General features: G+C 44.8%; 1 protein-coding gene across 1 annotated transcript in view; it reads right to left on the reverse strand.

Moving 5' to 3' along the window:
* LOC125302814 (suppressor of tumorigenicity 7 protein homolog) overlaps window positions 1-22390 on the reverse strand; it is a 32518-nt gene extending 10128 nt beyond the window's left edge. Inside the window, 9 exon segments of the mRNA XM_048256133.1 lie at window positions 1116-1270; window positions 1565-1618; window positions 1979-2072; window positions 2075-2100; window positions 2194-2248; window positions 2808-2967; window positions 3791-3873; window positions 15646-15681; window positions 22145-22390. Of these exon segments, the coding sequence (XP_048112090.1) occupies window positions 1116-1270; window positions 1565-1618; window positions 1979-2072; window positions 2075-2100; window positions 2194-2248; window positions 2808-2967; window positions 3791-3873; window positions 15646-15681; window positions 22145-22319 (838 nt within the window). The 5' untranslated portion in view covers window positions 22320-22390.
* Between the last annotated feature and the right edge of the window lie 691 nt (window positions 22391-23081).

Here is a 23081-nt window from a genome sequence, read left to right on the forward strand (position 1 = left end):
GAAAACTATTTAAAAAATGTAGGCTATGTTTTTGCTTTAACTTTATGCACATAACTGGTCAACTCGCTCTGTGTGTTGAGCCGGCTGCTTCAAGCAACCTGTGGATAGTAGCATCATACTAGTTATCCGATTGTAAACTGTCTATCTGCCAGTAATGTTTTGAAATGAACACTTCGTATCGCCAACGAGCAGCAGTAGGAGTTCGTTCTAACAACCTTTGCGGTGGTGAGCGACGCAGACATAAGAGACACAAAACTTTGCCCATGTATGATCTAAGCTGTGTAATGCCAGTGAACGTCAGTTTGTTTACTTGATTTTGGACCAACTTTTCAGGCGGTTTAAAATGCTCAAACATTTGAGAGAGATAGTCAAAATTTGAGAGAGAGAGTCAAAATTTGCTATAAATAGTTAGAAATTTGTGCAAATCAGTATGGAGCCCCTTCCTCTGTTGGTGAAAAGGCCTATGCGAGTATTCAAACCTTAGGCAAATAGCTTAGGTCTACCTGTAACACATCTCTCACATCACCACTTTCAGTGAGAGTATCTATGAAGAATGTAGAGTCTAAAATGCAGTTAAAAATATCAGGTGAAAGTATGTAGCCACAGCTACACATTCAGACAGCATATATATTTCGGGAACAATGGCACTCTCATTCCTTGGGATCCTGGCATTCCGGCCAGTCCCTTCTGTCTATTTGGGAACAGCTGGAACTCTCTACAACAGTCCAGATCAGACAGCTACCCAGTTCGCATGTTTAACAGTGCATATCGGTCAGTGGTGCCTGGGTGTGTACGAGTAGGAGTATGTGTGTGAGGATGTGCGAATGCAAATGTGAGTGTGTGAAATTACAACTTCACCAATGCTGTAATTGTAATGGTTTTATCTTACCTTATTTGTGTGTGTGTGTGTGTGTGTGTGTGTGTGTGAGTGAGTGAGTGTGTGTGTGTGTGAGTGAGTGAGTGAGTGAGTGAGTGAGTGAGTGAGTGAGTGAGTGAGTGAGTGAGTGAGTGAGTGAGTGAGTGAGTGAGTGAGTGAGTGAGTGAGTGAGTGAGTGAGTGAGTGAGAGAGAGAGTCCGTGTGTGTATGTATAGTATACATGTGTGCGTGCACTCACTGTGTTGCGCTTCATACTGTGATCCGTGATGCTGGAGCTGTTGACTGCGTCGGTAGCAGCCCTCTCCTGCCTTCAGCGCTTGTTTGAAGAGCTTCTCTGCCTCCACTATGGTAGTAGCCTCTTCTTCAGCTAATAGGATGTATGCAGTGGCACAGCTGTACAACACACAAACACACTCATCAAACACTGGCAACAACATCCAGGTGCTAGGCAGACAGCCACTGGCAAGGCAAATCTGCTGGAATGGAAATGTGAAATAGTACATTAGAAAATGGGTTTTATCCACATCCTAAGTGGCCAGACATGGTAACCACCAATGTGAGTGAAGACAAAGTGAACACATGTTTTCCACTGCAATATTGAGATTTGTTGAGAGCTACCAGAGCAACCAGCAGTGTTTTGTGGCTATGTTTTTAGCAATCTGATGAAAGTAGTGCGTGTGTGCTCACTCTTCCAGCTCCAGAGCTTCATGAGCAGCAGAAACTGCCTGTGGGAGAGCATTACTAGAGAGAGAGAGAGAGAAGAGGAGTCAGTGAGGGTAAGGGGGATGCAAGAAACAGAGGGAGGGGATGGGAACACGGTTGTATTGCACTTTGACCTAAGCATTTCCAACATACTGAATATGCTGCAGCAACGGCTCACAAGAACTACATGAAGATGTGGGCCTGAAAAGAGAGTTTGTAATGTGAATGTTTAAGAACTTATAAAACAAATAAAGTGGCAGATGGGGGGGGGTTTGGGGTATCATGCTCCTGCCATGGATATCACCGCACACACACACACACACACACACACACACACCTCACACTCACACTCCCTCTCCCCCCCCTCGCTCTCTCCCGCTCACACACACACAGACAGACAGACAGTATCTCTTACTAGCATCAGCTGGCCGCAGGTGATCCGAGTCACACGTGAAAAAGGTCTGGTGGTCTTGCGCCGAAAGATTCATGTCAGCGGCTCTCGACCCGTGACCCACGTGTACCTGGAACACGAACACACACACACACACGTTAGGATCCTTCCACACTATTGAAAATAAAAAGATTAATGGTGGACCAACACATTAACAGCTCACCTGTTGTATTCGGCTCCTCTGAATAAGTTAAGTGGATTTCTCCATACTTTACATTCTGGGGGAGAGATCAGGCAGATAAACGAGCATTTACTTTCAGTCATACTGTACGCCATACGTCATGTGTGGCCATTTTTGATGGTTAGGGCTGACATTCACAACACTTCTTCAAAGAAGAGAGCGGATATACACACACCAGTCCAGATACACACACACACACACGTTAGGATCCTTCCACACTATTGAAAATAAAAAGATTAATGGTGGACCAACACATTAACAGCTCACCTGTTGTATTCGGCTCCTCTGAATAAGTTAAGTGGATTTCTCCATAGCATTCTGGGGAGAGATCGGGCAGATAAGCGAGCATTGTCATGTGTGTGGCCATTTTTGATGGTTAGGGCTGACATTCACAACACTTCTTCAAAGAAGAGAGCGGATATACACACACCAGTCCAGATACACACACACACAAACACACACACACACACACACACATCAATCCCCACCCCCCTCCCACACACACCAGTCCCCCCCACCCACCCACCCACACACACTAAGAGAGAAATTGTTGGAGGTGTTTGGTGAATGCAGGCCCTGTGGGCGGTCTCTCCCACCTGATACACTCTGTCGGTTGGAGTCTGCATCTCCGTTACTGGTGTTGGAGTTGCTGGGGGAGCTGTTGTCCACACCGCCCAGCAGGGGGCGCAGGTGGCTCACAGACACCTGCTCGATGAAGGAAGTGCCGTACTTCCTGAAGTACCACCACTCAAATATCTGCACACCAAAGATGGAGGACATTTTAGCCATTTAGGGGTAATGTAACTGGCAGCTTCACGTTGCAGGCTTTTGGGATATTTTTAGCACAGTTTCAGCACACGAGAGAGAGAGTCTCTCTTTGACAGACAGAACGACAGCAAGTGCTTAAACAAAAAATTGCATTATAAAATTCTAGATAGCATAGCCTTTTCAATACATGTAGGGTTACAGCAAGCAATAAAGAGTTGTCATCTATTTCTGTCAATCAGGAAGATAACTTGTACAGCTGCTCTTAAGCACAAGCTGCTACGTGTCACATGCTCCCTGACCTCTTTATCTCACCACACAACCAATCACACATGACAAGACACGACAAACGAACCCTTTTAATATCACTAATGACCTTTCCATTTTGTTTACAGTAAAAATAAGACCTGATCGTTTAAGGATGACATTTGTAGCCTGGTCATTTACTGATAGCACATCTTTATCTCCACAGATGCACCCTGGGAAGTGAATGCCTGGCTCCAAAATTTGGCTTATTGGAACACATTACCATTTAGGGACATGCATGAGCGCTTCTTACTTATTTACTTATTCATTTGGCTAACGCTTTTAACCAAACGTACATATGTCAACTGTGGCAGCCAGGAACTGAACCCTCACCTTTTCACCTGCCTGCTAGCCCAGTTCCTTAACCACTACCTGGCTCAAATATTTGCCTTATTATACAACACATTTGCCATTTGGGGACATGCATGAGCACTTCACTAGGCAATCTGTGCACGGATGACTCAAAGACACAATTCAAAAATTATAACCAACTGTCAAGAAACCTTACCAATATGAGGCCCGAAATCAAGGAAGACGTCCCCGTCAAAGCCACGTAAAACTTGGGCGTCAGCGTGTTCAGGAACATGCTTACTGTGGATGGAGCAAAGACGGAGACAAGGAGAAGTGAAGACGATGCAAGAACTCTGTTTGTATGCATTATGCTTTATAATAGCAAACATCCACACAAAGGCACACAGACACAAACACGCAAAAAATAGACAATGTGAAAAAATGAAAATGTGGTGGTGTGTGTGTGTGTGTGTGTGGGGGGTATGGGGGGTATGGGGGGTATGGGGTGGTGTGGTGGGGCATTCAGATGACAACCTAGCCTAGCCAAGCACACTGCCTAATAGCTTAAAGCCAAACAAAATGGCAAAGAGAGAAAGAGACAGCTGCCCCAATATAGCATTGTTTTTGCAACATAATTAATTTGCATAGCAGACAAATGTGTTTGTACAATGTGAAGGGAGTTTGGTATTGCTATACTAATATTTGGCCAGTGATGACAGAGGAGATCTAGTAGATGAAATGACCTGTTATGTTATCTCATATCAGTAGGAGAACAGAAACACACTCACACGCCAATGTCAGCTGAGACTGAAACAACATGAGAGAGAGAGAGTGTGTGTGTGTGTGTGTTTAGAAGTGGCAGGTGAGCACGCCACAGCAACACAAAGGCATCAGTGAGAGGTTTGAATGGAAAAGAGAAAGAGAGAGAGAGAGAGAGAGAGAGAGAAAAAGAAAGAGAGTGAGAGCAAGAGAGAGAGAGGAGGGGAAAGTGATTGAGGGTAAGGGGGGGGGGGGGGGGGGGGCCTTGCAGACTGAGCGGCCGGTGCTCCAGTGGCAGCTGGGCCCCATTCAGCCAGCTGGAGTGCTGCTCTCGCCCTGAGAGTCCCATTCACAAACACACACACACACACCTCACAGTCACACCAACACACCAGCTCCCCAGCACAGAACAGAAGAGAGAAGGGGAAAAAAAAGAAGAAAAAAGAGGGAACATAATGATGATAATTAAGGAAGAAAACCATTGACTAGCTAATTACACATCCCAGGAGAAAAGACAAATGTAAAAAAGTAATCAAGGGAACTACCCAACCTACACACAGCTCTTTGATGTCCCACTTTTCCCTTAATAAGCCAGTTCAGGGTGCTGGGAGAAGATGGTGTGTACAGTAGGCATGCTGCCTTTAACTCAAGGTCTAACGTCAGCCACAGGTCAGAGATCAGCTTGCTCAGTAAAGTTCTTAATAGCATCGACCTGGTAACTGTAAACACCACTCTACAAACCTTTTTTTTTTTTGCACACAAGGCTGGATGCTCCCATCCAGGCTCTTCCTGATGACAACTAAACTATGGAGGGTGGCAGGCTCTTCCTGAAAGACAACTAAACTATGGAGGGTGGCAGGCTCTTCAGATAGATAGATAGATACTTTATTGATCCCCAGGGGGGACTGTTAAAAGACCACTAAATATGGAGGGTGGCTGATGAGCACTCTGGGGATCTACACTGCTGCTCCCAGAGGAGATTCATAAGGTTACGAGAACAGTCAATTAATCTATTAACTCTTTTCTTGATTAAATTATTAGTTTAATTGACAAAATGTCAGAAAATTGTGAAAAGAACCCAAAATGTTGTCTACAAATGCCTTGTTTTGTCCACAGGCCAAATATTTAGTTTACAGTCATAAAGCAGTAAGTAAAGCAGAAATACTAGGGTATTTAAGGTGGCCAAAATGGCCAAAACCGGTTAACCAATTACAAAAATAGCTGCCGATTAATTAAATAACTAATTAACTAACCATTAACTAATGGTTGTACTAATATTAACTAACAAATTGTTTAATCAATTATCTGTTGCAGCCCCAGAGATCATCCCCACAGACGATGTAGAAGGTGCAAGAAAAAAGTGGCTTTGTCTAAAATGAAGATGATAAAAAAAACACACCAGACCAAGTTGAGTAGCTCTTAGAAAGAGAGGGGTGGTGGTGGGCTGGGGGGTTGAGAGGGCAATCAGTCCATCCCACATCAGAACACCATCCTAAAGGGCCCATTATCACTATTAGCGGTGGTTTCTCTGACTGCTGCCGTGATGCCATTGCTATACTGGCTCCAGGGATCCACAGCATATTAGCCCTCTCACGGCAACACAACAACTGACTGAGCTGAAAAACATCCATCGATTCACAGAACAAGGCCCGTTTCGCTGCTCCTGAGCTAATGCTCCTGAGCAAAGAGCAACGTTTCATGCAGTAGTAATTCCTAGCTAAGGTCTCCTCTGCACTGTAACTTGATTGTTATTGCTCATTTCTAAAAGTCACTTTGGATAAAAGCATCTGCTAAGTGATTGTATATGTACGACCTAAATAGGGCTGGGACAACGCGTTGACGTAATTGATGACGTCGACGCAAAATATGAGCGTCGATTTGTCAAGCATAACGTGTGCTGCTAAATATTTTTAATTTTACACCTTCAGTGTTTTCCATACGTTGACTAATCTGTGGCTGGGCACCACGAAATCAAAACCGGCCACCACACATTGATGTTCTATGTTGTAGGTCTACTATTTAAATTAAAGATACGATAAAATAATTTCATTGAGCTGCACTTTTTACTCACACAGCCTTTCCTCGCCCGCCCATCTCTCTCTCGTAGCAGGCTGCTGCTCCTCCTCTGCATGTGCAAAATATTCACGATTGTTGAAGGATTGTTGTTGCCACATAGAAGCACTGCATAGAACACAGTGGGCTAAATTGCTATTAAATCTTCTTAGCATCGTGACCATGCTGTGCAAATTTGTTAAAAACTGCTGCAGTAAAGTTAAAGTAAACTCTGCTAAGGTCTTATCACAACATAACTTAGTACATTGAGGAGACTAAACTAAATTACAGTATGCAATCAAGCAGTATCTCAAAGCTAACGTTAGAATACTGTTTGGATGTCAAGCTGAGCATGCTTACTTGCAGCTGCTTGTATTCGTTACTGATGCAGGGCTCATTTTATTGACTGTGAATGTTTGCAAAATCCCGATGTAAATGGAAAAGTGTTTTCCAAGACTCAAAAGTGCTTGTCCAAATAAGAAGTACGAACCGTTATTTGAACTAACTACGTTACGAATTGCATCCACACATTAGCAGCCTTTTAACTGTGTTAATGTTAATTACAAGGATTCCCACAGGAACGTCTTCAAATGATGATTCATTCATGATGAATGGCACTCAATTAGACATGCACTACTGAACTTTATTGAATGCTACCTCTAACTATGAATGCATTACTTTGCACTTGTATAGTCTTTTATTTTGGAATCTTAAGAGCAATAAACATATATTGCAATGTTAAAGAATTCATCATTCAGATATGTAAATAAACATGTATAAGTTGCTATTAGTGAATTAATGGGGAGATAATCGAATCGGACTGAAAAAATGAATCGTTAGATTAATCGATGCATCGAAAAAATAGATTAATCGCTAGATTAATCGTTTAAAAAATAATTGTTTATCCCAGCCCTAGACCTAAAACATACAGAGCTGAACAACCATGGCACCAGAACGACTGGCAGCAACCAAGCATAACAGTGTGGGACTGGTGCAACTGATTGAAGTGTTCCCGACTGGCACATCACGGTTACAGCCAGGGCAATACAGTTTCAACCCTTTCAAAATATGATGCCCGTCTACAACAAAACCTATAAGAGGGTGGTAATGACATTCTCACAAACGTATCAAGTATTACACAGCGTTTCCCCTACAATGTATTCATCAGCGGCGCAGCGTCTTCATTCATCAGTAGCTTTGCTCATGGAATCCCCCTGCCACTGGAGCTCACAGGCAACTTTTGTCCCCCAAGAAGCAACAGCCAGAGCAAGAGCTCATCTAGAGCGAGCAGCACATTCAAGAACATTGACGATCAATCTACAGCTCACTTCCCCATGAAGCACACAATGTGGAGACCTCCTTCACAAGCAGCCAACTAACTAGCCCTTTCACAAGCAGCCAACTAACTAGCCCTTATGCAAGCAGGCAACTAACGTAGCACCCCAACCCCTACCCACCCACCGGCCCCCAGATTTGTGCTGGCCCCTAGTATTTACTGGCCCAGAAAAGTCACTTTTAAACAAAACTGTTTATTTATTACATTGTAATGAGCTCCCTCTTTTTAGCAGCCTCACATACTTAGCTTCAACCAGTTAGCATCACAGGTGAGCTGAGCTGGCATCGACTGGTGCTGGTGACTGGCGGGAAAAACGGCAGGCCAGTGACTGGCCCGACATGTTCTTTTACTTGCCCTGAGCCAGCGTGCCATTGCTTATATTAAACCCTGATGCAAGACTTAACAGGAGTCCCACAGCCCTGGCTGACAGTGTTGGAATTAGCCCCGTAACTAAGACCCAGTGAAGTCTGCACTGATTCATGTCAAGCAGGTTAAGTAGATCCTCTCCCCGCCGTGTGAGTGAGCTAACGGGGCTGATTGGTAGATCAGCGTGTGTGTGGCTCTGGGGAAGGCAGAGGCCTGACATGAGGTCTGTGTTTTAGGAGGAGACGTGAGGGGTGATGGGTGTGTGTTTCAGGGGGACAGTCACAGGCTGATGACTCAACACAAGGTCACAGTGACACACTCACTTAATCTAAAGGTTGCTGTTGGTGCGGGGCAACAGCTCATGCTCATGTTACACACACACAAACACACACACACACACACACACACACACACACACGGGAATGTAGCCATGTCCACAAACAGTACAGGGTACTCAAGGTAATTCTCAAGAGGATAGTCCATCACAAGTGTGAATTTTGAGCCTGAGGGCATACAGACATACGATCAGATCAATGGATGATGTAACATCTCAGTACAAACGTTGGAAACTGAATGAATATTGACATTACATTGGACCTGCATCACCACGAAAAGCCTTCTCAAGATACTGGCTCTATTTACACGCCATTTTTCCATCAGTACGAGCCTCCCACAGAATTACCAAAGTAGCAGCTCTCTTCCTAGAAACGAAGACACCGCGCAAACCCGGGCCCTACCAATCAATTGTTTTAATAGTGTGGGGGTTGGTAGTCTTCTGGCTTCCAAAGGTAAAGGTTACCATGACTACCACAAGGCGACTGCCTGCTGGTTATATCAGTGAGAGTATTAGGATGCGGACGCGGAGAGGGAATTCAGCAGAGATGACGAGCACATTCACACAGTTCACTTCAGGGGGTTTCTTTCCTGTGTGTTTAAGCATAGAGTGCTCCTGCATAGAGTCTGCCGTCTTCCAGCAACAACAGATGAAAAGCTAAATCTGCTGTAAATGAGAAGGCAAGCAGCCTCGTCATTTAGATTTCTGAAAAGTACACCACCAGTTGAGCTGTCGCTGCTGTCTGTATCTGTTTTCCAAGTGTCCAGCACACATTATGAATCTGAATCCGCAGGTAAACATACATGGCTCAGTGTGTAGAGATGAAAATCAATGTGTGATGCAAATGGCACACACACACACACACACACACAAAAAGGCTGGACCTTTCCACAACTAAAACACCAGCAAAAAAGGGCTGTGTTTCAAATAATTCAATATTATATTTTAACAATTAAAATGGTCTCAAAGCAGCTTACAACAATGAGAAGAATTACAAATTAACAAAAAATAAGAATTAAGCCTTCAGACAAAGAGGATGAACTGCTAATGAAAGATGTACTGCTTGGCGAAAATCGTCTCGTCTCGTCTAGTACTAAAAATCCTGGAAAACAATTCCAATAGATGGTGCTGTAAAGGAAGTTTTTCTTCATTCCGGGGACAAAGAACAAACCCTTGGCATACAGTACACACAACGCAGGCCATGTGAGGCTTTGTACACGGACCTAAAACAAACATCATGATGTATCAGATTGACCTTGGTGATGATGAGGCACACTGATCCGTGGTGTGTGCTAAAGCCGACCACTTGCCTTTGGGGCGATAACCACCTGTGACCAATATCACAATCTATTATCAATAAGCTTACTGATAATGACTAAATCATGCAAATTGGAAAATCGTTCATTAAAAAAAGAGGCATAAAAACATGACCAATCATCTCCTGACAAAATTAATTTAGATCACATAAACACAATCAAATTTATCAACACAAAGAGGCCATTTGCAGTTACCAGTTGCAGTGCTCAGTTCTAACCAATAACAATGTCACTTTCCATATGAAATGCCATCAGAAGCAATGTAAATCCAGACAGGTGTTAGATGTGGTCGTACTGGATCTAGTTAGCATTCTGGCTGGATCATACTGTACAAACTGCCACTTATCCAGAGACACAGCAGGGAAGTCAGCAAGCAAGCAGTGTGTATTAGGATAATGTAGAATGAATGGACTAGGCCTATACTCTCATCATCAGAGAGAGAAGACACGTTCCCAAGCCTTCACACGAGAGAGAGAGAGAGAGAGAGAGAGAGAGAGAGAGAGAACAAACAGTCAGAGAAAGTGTTTTACTGAACCAGTATTTTACACTTTACATTACTGTTACATCCAACGACAACCAACTCGTCGGTTTAAAAAGAAACTAGCTATACAAGGCTGACAAAGAAAGAACGAACGAACGAACGAAAGAGAGAGTGAGAGAGAGAAAGTGGGGGGTGTCAGAGACTGTGACAACAGAGACGGAGTGCATGAAATCCGCTTCCCCTTTCAGAGGATGAAGCAGCCCTTGCAGGACAACACCAATTTACAACATGACAGTAATGAGAGTCCAGAGTCAGACCAACAGATGACAACACACACACACACCCCCTCCACCCAGCCAGAGCCACCAGTGCAGAACCTTTACATCTGCTCACTGCCATTAATGTATCAGTCATCCACCATACTGTGCTAAGCCCATGCTAGTCATCATTATACCCCTTTATATACCATGGGCTGTGTAACGCCTGCCTTCACACTGCAGTCTAGGCCTAAGACTTTGAACCAGCCCTATGCAAGGCAACAGACGCAGTCGACAACACAAGGGTCACATATGTTGTGAAGAGCCTTCTCATAGTCTACTCAAACTATGTGAGTGCTGCGCCCTCATCAGAAACATAAGACATAGCACTTAGACCATGTTACAAAAAATTAGAATTTATTTATTTATTGTTTACTTGAATGTTATGTTTGTCTGTGGACTTAATTGGTAAAATATGTCTTGTCTTCACTGTGGGATAGTGAGAAACGTAATTTCTCTCTTTGTAATCTCTTTGTTGTCTGGGCATGTGAAGAAATTGACAATAAAGCAGACTTTGACTTTGAATTAGACACTCACATTTTGCAATGTTTCTTGGTGTTTTATGCCCCCAATGTTGTCTTCAAGGCAGCGCTGCCTGGAAGGCACTAGGGTTAGGCATGGGTTAAGGTTAGGGTTAGGGTTGGGGTTAGGTTTAGGATTAGGTGCCTTTAAGTCAGCGGTGGCAGCGCTGCTTGGAAGACGACGTTGGGGGCATAAAACACCATTGAGCTTTTGCAATACAGGTACATACACCAAACTTGGGTGCATTGGCGTTCATGTTCTCTTAGCTTGCATAGACTACGAATCAGACCTAATAGTCCGACAGCAAACAAACCCCTAAACTCAACACTTATGACAATAATGACACCGATCCATCAGAAATCCATCAATCCATCCATCACTTGCCACATCAGATTAGCGCCGGACTGATCATCGCCACATTGGCCGTCACATTGCATCATCTTGTGAGGCTGCTGCAGTCAGATGAGCATGTGGTTTAATGTTGAGAAAGAGACCAGGCAGAGGAGGAGGAGGTGAATGGAGACAAAAGCCACACTGCTTGGGCAATAAGTGCAGACAGCGCAGGCCGTCCATTTGCTCAGAGGCACAGAGGTTTCACTTATGAAGGCCTGGCCCAGGACCAAACCAGGAGATGGAAACTGAATCGTTCTCCTTGGCAGGGTGGCCAACTGTCTGAGAGAGAGAGAGAGAGAGAGAGAGAGAGAGAGAGAGAGAGAAAAAAAAATGAATGAAAGAGAGAGAGAGAAAGAAAAAGAAAAAGAGAGAGAAAGAAAAAGAAAAAAAAGAGAGAGAAAAAAGAAAGAGAGAGAGCACTCATCTACACCAGAAAAGCCTAGATCTAGCCAATTAATCCCCAGCTCATGATCAGACACAATCTCATCTGATGAGCACACAATTGCCTGTCTGTTGTTCTTGTGATGAACCCATGTTGAGTAACCCTTGTTGCACTGGAAAGTTATCATCACTGATAATGTGCTATAAATGCACGATAACAGACTATCACAATAGCAACACAATAAAGACATAATAGCGGGTCCAATAATATAGCCAGCTGCAACGAACTCCACAATACTACTCGTTTGAATATAAATGTCCCTTTCCTTCAACTTAGGAGGACAACCAAGAAGCACAACAGCACAAACAACAGTGTTTTTCTGTTGAATATTCTGACGACACTACCACCACCTGAATCTCAAATCAACTACGTAATTAAAGGGCAAACTTTGATTCAGCCGAGTTTGAGACATACAAAAAAGCATCCCTCTTACCTTTGGCAGTTTCTGTGCTTCGATCAAACTAAAATAGATAGTCAGCGATTTGCCTGTTGATAAACCCTCTTTAGTACACTTCTGCCACCAGTGTGGTGTGAGTAACCACAGTAACGGGGACAGCTGGTCGCCGTCAGAGCAAAGCTTGCCTTTATCGGGCTGCCATTTTCAGTAAACACCTCCGTCAGCCACGACGTGGATGAATAACAAACAAATGTACCATTCAGACTCAGTCACACAGCAACGTCGGGCTCATGGGGTGCTTAAAGGACCACTTCCCCTGGCATGAAAGAGGATTCATGAACAGGTATTAAGTGGCACCTGTAAGAAGAGGTATTGCTTTTGCGTCACATAATGATATTTCACTCTCAACTGTGGGTGTAAGAGCCAACACACCTGTCCGCCTGCTGTACAAGACCGTCACAAATTCGCATGTCGTGGGACCTCCGCTGTCTCCACTGTTTCTGAATTACACCTTTAAGCTCGACTTACAAAGCATGCAGCGGAAGCGCGCAGAAGCAAGGGCTGAGCAAGATACGTCCATGTGACTGCCTCAACTATACAGCATGCTTCAGCTAATAGGGACAATAACCCAACCAATTCCACTCCTCCTCATCCACTGTAATAACCCTTCCACTGTGAGCAAAAGACGACACATTTCCTCACACACAACTGGTTGTGCATCTGCTACACGTAAGGCAAATTCGCCAAATTCCCAAAATAGCGACAAACAATAACACTGATTAAAACAGACGATGGATCCAAGTACGGTGTCAGATCTGCTACACATAAGCTTTAAATGATGTACAACTGGGGAAACCTTAGCTAACAAACAGCTCTTGTTGTGCAGACCTTTTATCTTCTACTTTTAATAAGCTGCAAAGACTTACGTCACCTTTATCTTATTCTCCCATCTGAGCGAAAGTGTCATTCTGGCTCATGTACTGTATGGTGCCACATGCTTTTGCAGCCTGACTCGTCCTGTGGAACAGAGTGGGAAGCCGCCACGGGGTTCCAGCTACACATCCTGCTGCCTGCATTTGCAAGGTAAGCAATATGCTTTACACAACTAATGCCAAGAAATTGAGTACACTCTTCATCTCTGTAGCAGTCCTACATGCATATCATTTTAGCGTATCTAAACCGTAGAATGATTTTTCCACCTTGCAGGTTGACTATAATTAAATTGCACATTATATTAATTATATTTAAATATGTGCCAATTATATTACAAAGGCCACTGTCCCCAGAGCAACTCAGGGTTAAGTGCCTTGCTCAAGGGCACAGCGGTGGAAGCCGTGAATTGAACCCACAACATTTCAGGCTACTGCATGCCAGCCCAGCTCCTTAACCATGACGCTACCAACGCCCCCTTCTTCAGCAAAATGTTGTTATAACTGATCAGTTCAGATTCCACTACTGCAAATGGAGTAGGATTAGCAACCTCCACACGAGCTGCAAAAATAAGACCAGGAGACGAGTTTAACATAAAATGAGAATAAATGACATGGCAGCGGGCTTTCCAGATGCAATATGAAAATGACTACATCAACATGTAAAAACAGTCAAATAGCCTTGAGCCCCTGGCAGTAGGCAGAGCAAACATCCATATACAAACTAAAATAATAGAGAGCCATCCATCATCTGTCAAAATCTCTAACAAATGGCATCAAGCACACCCTCCAACAGCTGCACTATAGGGTGACCTTAGACTGAAACGGCTATTAGATTGGTCAAAGAAGCCATCAAAAATGACAAACTAAACTAAATAGTTTAACATGACGAACATACAAGTGAAGAGTTCAGATGCAAAACCCTCTAAATCCGTCTGACCACTTTTCTTCATTTAAATTCAGGCTCCTATAGGTTTTTGCCTATAAATCGATATTTCAGACCAGGAAGAGAGTGGTATTTAGTGGGTTTAGAAGTTAAATTATTTGATTAGCGTATACTATGTGTGGAGAGCATCCCCTCACCATCTTTATCTCATTTTTGACATAGGTGGCATTTAGAGGCTTTTGCATCTGAACCCTTCAAGTATTTTTAAAAAAGGGAAATGAGCGCAACTAAAAGTAGTTGTTGAACTTCCTAGTGTACAAAGCTCACGCTAAGCCACGTTAAATATGAAGCCTCGGACTAATGAGCAAACAACGGAGTCAGTTACAACCAACACCTTTTCACAACAAGTCATCTGTGAATCAAATCACCAAAATAAAAAAACAATTTCAACATTTTCCAGCTGCATCAATACCTAGTTACATCCTACAATATGAGAGCCGCAGCCAAATGAACAAGCTTTGTACTGATAAACAAACAAACAAACAAACAAACAAACAATCCCAACCTACTGGCCTCAGGCAGAACAAGAGACACAAGACAGACAGAACAAAGAGAGAAAAAGGGAACAAAACCCATCAACAAAGAACGTCACCTGACAGAAAACCTACAGGTGAATTTTTGCCATTGTTCCAGAAATCGCATAATACCCTCCACACACACACACACACACAGCTTGAGACAGACAGACAGACAGACAGACAGACAGACAGACAGACAGGCAAGCGAGCAGGCAGGCAGGCTGCACCTCAATGTCACCTAGCCGAGCTGCAATGGCAGCAGGGGGAGAGTGAGGCAGCCTGAGCGTTGCCAGTGGAAAGCTCTGAGCTCGTGTACAGAACACGCGGCTCGATTCGACTCACTCGACTCGACCGCACAAAGGGATGCTGTCAGTAGCAGCCGTATCCACCAAGCCACAGAGGCACGACAAAATAGCATGCAGAACGGAGTGGCGGGGAGAGACTCAGCCAGGAGGAGAGGCTGTTAGGCAGGCAGGAATAGCGGAATAGCGGAGGATAGCAGGAGGAGAGACAGAGAGAGGGAGGAGGGGTGATGGAGGATGGGAGAGAGATGGATTTCTGCATCACGACCAGTAATCGCCAACTGCTTGGCCTTTGTACAAAAAAAACACAAACAAAAAAAACAAAACAAAACAGATGGATCCCAGTGGCAAGTGGAGACGATGTGTTACGAGGGAATATTGGAGCACGTAAAAAAAAAAAAAAAAACACAGGCCGAGAGAGAGAGAGAGAGAGAGAGAGAGAGAGAGAGAGAGAGAGAGAGAGAGAGAGAGAGAGAGAGAGAGAGAAAGACATAGTCTGAGGAAAAAGGAGAAATGGAGCTGGCTGCACAACAGACACCATTACTGGACGGGGAAAGAGGAGGAGGTGGAGGAGGGGTGAAAATGCTTACATATGCACACATACGCACATAGAACCAAACACTCCGACAGAACACAGGCAGAGAACGATACGAGGTACTTACGTGAGGACTCGGTGCCAAACATGGCTGGGCCGGGTGCTGTGATGGAGAAAGAGAGCGAAAGAAAAGGGGAGGGAGGGGGAGAGAGAGAGAGAGAGAGAGAGAGGAGGGGGGAGAGAGGGAGGGAGAGAGAGAGAGAGGGAGAGAGATTGAGAGAGAGAGAGCGAGAGAGGGGGGGAGAGAGAGAGAGGGGAGAGAGAGCGAGAGAGATTGAGAGAGAGAGAGAGAGAGGGGGAGAGAGAGAGGGAGGGAGAGAGAGAGAGAGGGAGAGAGATTGAGAGAGAGAGAGCGAGAGAGAGGGGGGAGAGAGAGAGGGGGGAGAGAGCGAGAGAGAGTGAGAGAGAGAGAGAGAGAGAGAGAGAGAGAGAGAGAGAGAGAGAGAGAGAGAGAGCGAGAGAGATTGAGAGAGAGAGAGGGGGGAGAGAGATGATGAGCACACAGCTACACAGCAGGGGTCATCAAAGCACACAATGCAGGCAGCCAGTCAGCCAGCCAGTCGACCGACCAGCCCCGGCTCTCGTAGTGAGGAGGGAGGAAGGGATGAAGGGGGGGGGATTTGCCCAGACGCTGGACTCCTGCAGCCGTTAACAGCCCTCCCGCTCCACCTTCTCCTGCTGCACCTCCTCTGCCGCTTCCTCGTCCCGCTCCGGCCGGTGCTAAGGCCCAGGCTACTCCGGCGCATTCACCACCAGCACAGCAGCAGCAGCAGCAGCTGCTCGAGTGCCCGGCTGCGGCTGCCTCTGTCTGGGTCCCAGCGCAACACCAGCAGCCGCCGCCGAAGCCAACAATGCCACAAGAGCATCTGACAGGAAACAGGGGCCGAACGAACCAACGCGGCAACAACAATGCCCTGCAAACACGCGCGCACGCTTCAGGTCCTGCTCCTGCCTGCCAGATCGGTACAGCACTCTTTCTCCGTGCCTTTGTTTGGGGGGACGGGGGGGACAGGGGTCAAAAAAAACTCTCCTGTTCCGGGTCTTAGTCCACTCCACTCTTCTTTCTTCTGTCCTTCCCCTCTCGGCCGTCTTTTTCCCCCTCTCCTCTTCTCTCCGTCACAGCCGCGCGCGCTGGCTGGATGTGGGAGGGGGTGCTGGAGGAGTGGGGTGGGGGGGGGGTGGCGGAGGTGGTTGGGGGTGAGTCCCTCCTAGGGCAAAAGAGGAAAGAGTGGATAGCGCAATCCTCCAGCAAAGGCAGCTGTCCGCTAAGACAATGGCTACGCAAACAGTGGGTGACGTCAGGAGCCTGTGAAAGACTGACTGCTGCTGCTGCCGCTGAAGAGAGAGGGAGGGAGAGAGGGAGAGGGAGGAGGAGAGGACAGGAGGGGAGGAATGAGAGGGAATGGAAGAGGAGGGGAGGGGCTCCACCATGAGTGGGAATGGACCAATCGGAACAGCTTTTCTGTTATGCCATCTACACAGTCATACTTGCTGGCTCTCTCTTTCTCACACACACACACACACCACACACACCACACACAAAAATCCATCCCCGCAGGAGCAAGGGAAGGAGGGGGATATGGCTTTTTCATGTGGCAGCTGAGAACATTTAAATAAAAAGAACTGTGATGGATCTCTCCCTACCTAAAGAAGAGATTGTAACAATGAAACACTTATCAAGAAAACATTACAATTGAAATGAATATGCAAGTTAATTAATAATTATATAATTATTTATCCACCATTGCTTGTGTTTATCCACCATTGCTTGTGTTATTTTAGATACATTTTTAATCTAAAATAACACAAGCAATGGTGGAAACTCTCCTAAATAAAAATACAACCCTCCCAAAAAAAACATCACAAAAATCACAAAAAAGAAATTTGGTGTGGATTTTAAGAGCAATAATAGCCGACTGACGATAGTTTTACGATATTTATGAAACAATCTGTTTCTTCATCCTTATCATGTTGTGAGTGTTTTCCTTGTTATGTATGTGTCATACAAGCGTCTGGATGCCTACATTTCCCTCAGGATGAATAAAACATCCATCTCTCCACCTCTATCTAGCTACACAATAATACACTGATCTGTGTCAAGCTCAGGCTACATGTGACAAAGTGATCTGACAAGGATCCCTCAGACAGCGATGGTCCAGCAGGATCTAACTAAAGTGCTGGTCATCATCTGGCTTGGGCTTTATCCAGGAGTGATTTTATCGAGGCTGTGAGGAGAGGTGCTTCATTCTTTCCAGCTGTGCATTTGTCCTATTTGTCCCTCACAAACACACAGATGCACATTAAAACACACACACAACATACACACACACACACGTGTGTACTCTTGCTCAGTCTTTCTCCCTCATCCTCGCTGCCTTTGTCCTTCAGTTCATCCCTTCCCTCCTCCCCCGCCGAGGCCGTCTCCTGAGGTCACGTCAGAAGCACGTTAATTACACGGGGGGCTCTCTGCACCACAGGGAGAAGAGAAAGCAAAGAGAAAGAGAGAGAGAGAGAGAGAGAGAGAGAGAGGGAGGGAGGGGGGAAAAAAGAGAGAGAGAGAGAGAGAGAGAGAGAGAGAGAGAGAGAGAGAGAGAGAGAGAGAGAGAGAGACTGAAAAAGAGAGAGAGAGAGAGAGAGAGAGAGAGAGAGAGAGAGAGAGAGAGAGAGAGAGAGGGGGGGACTGAAAAAAAAAGAGAGAGAGAGAGAGAGAGAGAGAGAGAGAGAGAGAGAGAGGGAGGGAGGGGGACTGAAAAAAAGAGAGAGAGAGAGAGAGAGAGAGAGAGAGAGAGAGAGAGAGAGAGAGGGAGGGAGGGGGGACTGAAAAAGAGAGAGAGAGAGAGAGAGGGAGAGGAGGGAGGGAGGGGGACTGAAAAAGAGAGAGAGAGAGAGAGAGAGAGAGGGGGAGGGAGGGGGACTGAAAAAGAGAGAGAGAGAGAGAGAGAGAGGGAGAGAGAGGGAGGGACTGAAAAAAAGAGAGAGAGAGAGAGAGAGAGAGGGAGCGAGAGGGAGGGGGGGGGACTGAAAAAGAGAGAGAGAGAGAGAGAGGGAGGGAGGGGGGGACTGAAAAAGAGAGAGAGAGAGAGAGAGGGAGAGAGAGGGAGGGAGGGGGGGACTGAAAAGAGAGAGAGAGAGAGAGAGAGAGAGAGAGAGAGAGGGAGAGAGGGAGAGAGAGGGAGGGAGGGGGACTGAAAAAAAGAGAGAGAGAGAGAGAGAGAGGGAGAGAGAGGGAGACTGAAAAAGAAAGAGAGAGAGAGAGAGAGAGGGAGAGAGAGGGAGACTGAAAAAGAAAGAGAGAGAGAGAGAGAGAGAGAGAGAGAGGCCAGTCTACCTCTTTTTTTCACCCATCCATTTGGAACCATGATGGCCCTTCCTCTGCCTTCTCAGCCAGCCAGGTCTCTCCTGGAAGCTGTATACTACAGGCCATATTTTGGGCACAGCTGAGCTGCTGTATCCACAAACCCCCAGGGATCTCCTACACAGGGTCATGTCCCCCAGGCTACCTCATCACTGACGGTGAGGTTGAAGAGAGGACACCCTATGCTGTTCTTTTTGCAGTGCAGTGTCTGTCCATGACACAGGCAGACTGCAAGGGGATTCTTATCAGTATCTCCCATAACACAATCCAGCTGCAATGTATGCATGTATCTATGCATGCGTGTATGTATGTATGTGCATGCATGCTGTTGCTGTACTGGCCGATTGCAGACCTGGGCCCTGGCCTTGCTGGTCTCATGCAACAGCTGGAGAATAGTCAATTTGCTGTGGGATAAATTGATATTGGGCAAATGAAAAACTCTACACTTGTTACGACATGGCGCCCCAATCCCCTCTGCCCAAAACACACCTCACAGAGTAGTTATTCCAGAACAATGCCCTACTGATGAGAACGGAGAGGATGGAGGCAAGCCGCTTGCTCCTGGTTGCTAGGCAACTGCGCGAACAGAGGGTGGCCATCCTTCAGAGTGGGGTGTGTAATGTATTGATGGGGAGAAATCAGAAAAATGAGATGCCCGTTCAAAAACTGCCACCCATAATGAGAACGCTAAAGAAAACTACAATGTACACATATAAATGGGTTCATGTAACTGGTATTTTCACTCCTTAGAGATGCAGACAATTCTAGTCATTCAGAGTAATTATATAACAGTTCAATTAAAATGCAAATGAGTAATAAAGTACTTAGTAAGCACTTTACAGGTGAGTACATTATATTCAAGTAATAGTGTTTTGATTTCCAGTATCCTTATAGGTATATGGCTAAAGGACCGCTTTCATTCTTCTATCATAAGAAAGCAATTAGTAGAGATGTTCAGACTATTTAGCAAGAGGTAAGAATTTTACTGTGAATAAATCATCCGAAAGTCAGTCAGAATGTCAAAATAACCATCAAAGCGCATGGCAAGAAGGTCTGATTACCTATACCAAGATCACAAAGGCATGTAGCCAAGCATGCCAAACAAGGAGACAGTCTCCCCCTGCTGGTCTTAAGAAGAAAAGCATCTAGGCTACTGAGAGAGAGAGCTTCATTTCACGGTTCTAATCTGTGGAGTAAAACTTGGTGGGAGTACTATAGTTACATCTAAAAACCTTTTAGAATTGCTTTAATCTTTTGCAACAGCTAAAACCCTATGGCTCACTGTCTTTCCATAAAGAAGGCAAACATTGGAACAAACATCAGCCCCGCATCACTAGAGCCAGAGGTGTCCCACTTGGACAAAGCACTTTTCAAAGCAATTACAACTCTTGATAATTCACACTGAGCACATTATTTACTGGTCCTCTTGGGCTCTGTGGGCACAAGGGTAGAAGCAGACAGAGTGGGAACTGAAGGGTTCATTCCTGGGAGCCAAATGGAAGAGAGGACAGCCCCACAGGCTCTCACATTACAACGACCACAGGGATTCTAAATTAAGCACCCACCGCACAACAGTACAGCAAGAAGTCCTTTTAAAGAGAATAAAGGTTGTACCCACTTTGTGTAAAATCGACCCACAACCTGTGCTCCTACTTGCCCCACAAAAACAGTACATAGTGCAATACCAGGGGCACATCGGCGGCCATCATTGAATAGATGTTCTCATCCATCCTTCCATCCATCCATTTGAATACCACATCACCAACCTATTTCCAAACAATGGACACCTACAGTTATCTGTTGCTTCCTGAAGGCACAATTTTGCACAATTTTCCTGCAATTCCTATTTTGCCTGCACTACACAGCAACCCACTGTGCAACTATGAGGTCACAACCATTTGGTACAGCAGCAATACAATCATGTGTATATTAACTGAAACAGCTTTTTTGGGGGGTAACTTCATTTTCAATTAACGCTGTAATCAGCCAAATCAAAAGTTCCTGCAGGTTTTATTGTCACCGGAGGCAATGGGAAAGAATGAGAGGAATGCAACAAACACCTTGAGAGCAGTAGTCAACAGTCCAGCGGACTGGACAACCGCAGGAAAGGACAGTGCAAGACCACCATCACCTGTGGTCATCTGCACCAGCGGCACTGGAGAGCATCCTGCAAATGCTGCAGTAGCCTCAGCGAGAGGGTTGTTTGCCAGGGAACAGGACCCACTGAAAGAACCCCATTTCTCCCATCTGCTTATTGACCTAACATTCAGCAAAGACGTTTGGGGCTAACTGCTCTAATGTGTGGACACTCGGAGACACAGGAAACCTGAAAATGCCACCGCAAGCATTCTATCTAAAAGGCATAAAATCATGTGAGATCTTCAAACCGAAAAAAACACTCGTCGTGTTGGTTTTCTTCCTCTTTTCAAATGCCACACATTTTCTGCAAACTTATTTTTGAAATCATAAAGACTTGTCAGGAAGTCTATTACTTCCTGGTCATCTTTGCAGCGACCCTATATTTCTGACGTGCGCGTGTTAACTTCAGACACCTTGACAGCACGCTGACAAGCCATAACACTACCAGGATTATGAAATAATGTAAATATTGGCCTACTTTTTAAAAGTTATTAAAATAATGTTGAACAAAAAAAACTAACAGCACAGTTATGAAGACACTGTGAGACAAATTGCAAATTACTACGTTCTGTAACAGGAAACCTAACACAGATTGACAGATAAGCAAACGATAGACTGGCAGCAATACATTTCGATTAAACGTTTATCGGCGCCAAGTCTTAAATTAACATTACCAGACCCATCCAAGTTACTGGCTAGCCAGCATGCTATTGACTGGGAGCATCACCATTAGCATGTTTGCTGCAATGGCTAAAGATCCAAAAAGTCAGCAACTGCATTGTGAGACCTGAATATTAATGTTACAGTTAAATATGATCCTATAAAAGTCTCCACGGCGGGCAAATTTTACGTTCACGTTGCACTCTCCTTGCTGCCTGGGTGTCTTCGAATGCAACAGCCCGGCTAGCCTGACAAATGATCATAATTCACTAGAAGATGTTCAAGAGATGACCTCCCTCATGTTTCTAACTGTATTTCCCCAGGTATATTTAAACGAGGACAAACATTAACTAACTAACGTTGGTTAACGTTACTATGATATCTGACTAGCAAACAAATAACTTTACAGTACCGTAAACACATTTTTGGCAAGTCCAACGTTTAGTTCCAGCCAGCCCCATGGTGAACGACCATACTGACTTGTGGTTTAACTTTAACAACTTGCCTATTTTCACTCGTAATCCAATGGGATCCTGTTTTATTGTTTTCAAAGGGTAACAACTGACTCGTACAAGCGATCTGCTCATGTGAAACACATTTTAACATTAGCTTACAATTTAGCTATTAAACACAAAGCTCAAAGCTAGCAAGCTGAGCTAGTCCAACAACGTAGACGTGTCTAGCTGTCTTGACTGGTTTGCCAACAAGCAGTTTCTGAAGTTTACAATCTTGCGAAAATAAAAAGGAAATATTCACTGAAACCTCACCTGCGGTACTGTCGTTGTATTTAAATGGCAGTCGTAGGATGTTAACCAAAAATAGCATAACAAAGAACCAGACGGTCCAAAAGTATGCCCAACACCAGACGATGCACGACTTCAGCTGTTCTAATAAGCCAGTCCCATTATTATCAGCCATGTTAGCGCTCACTACTGCCCCAAGCTCTGGGACCTTGGGCATTGTTTTTATAGAGTAAGTTTTTCAATACGCAAACGCTATCATTTATTTCAGCGCTGCTCTGACCTAAAACCTATCTCATCACAAAACATATTGAGGATGTTTTCAAAATAACATTAATAAAATCCTAGACTTCATTCGCCTAAATAAAATCAAGCAGGTTATTCTTGGTTCCTGTATTCATGTAACCACATCCCATATTCAGTTCTCTGATATATTCAACGTTCTTGTGATAGTTTTGGGACAAGACATACTCATCCGTTTACCTTGCACTTAATGAATGAATTATTTTAGGGGAATTGTTCGTGTGTTGATTGTTTTTGTTATGAAAACTCATTATCTTCATTTGTTGATATGTTGTATATTTGTTTATTAGGCTATTATGTATTACT

This window comes from Alosa alosa, chromosome 11 (assembly GCF_017589495.1).
Source record: "Alosa alosa isolate M-15738 ecotype Scorff River chromosome 11, AALO_Geno_1.1, whole genome shotgun sequence".
NCBI lineage: Eukaryota > Metazoa > Chordata > Actinopteri > Clupeiformes > Clupeidae > Alosa > Alosa alosa.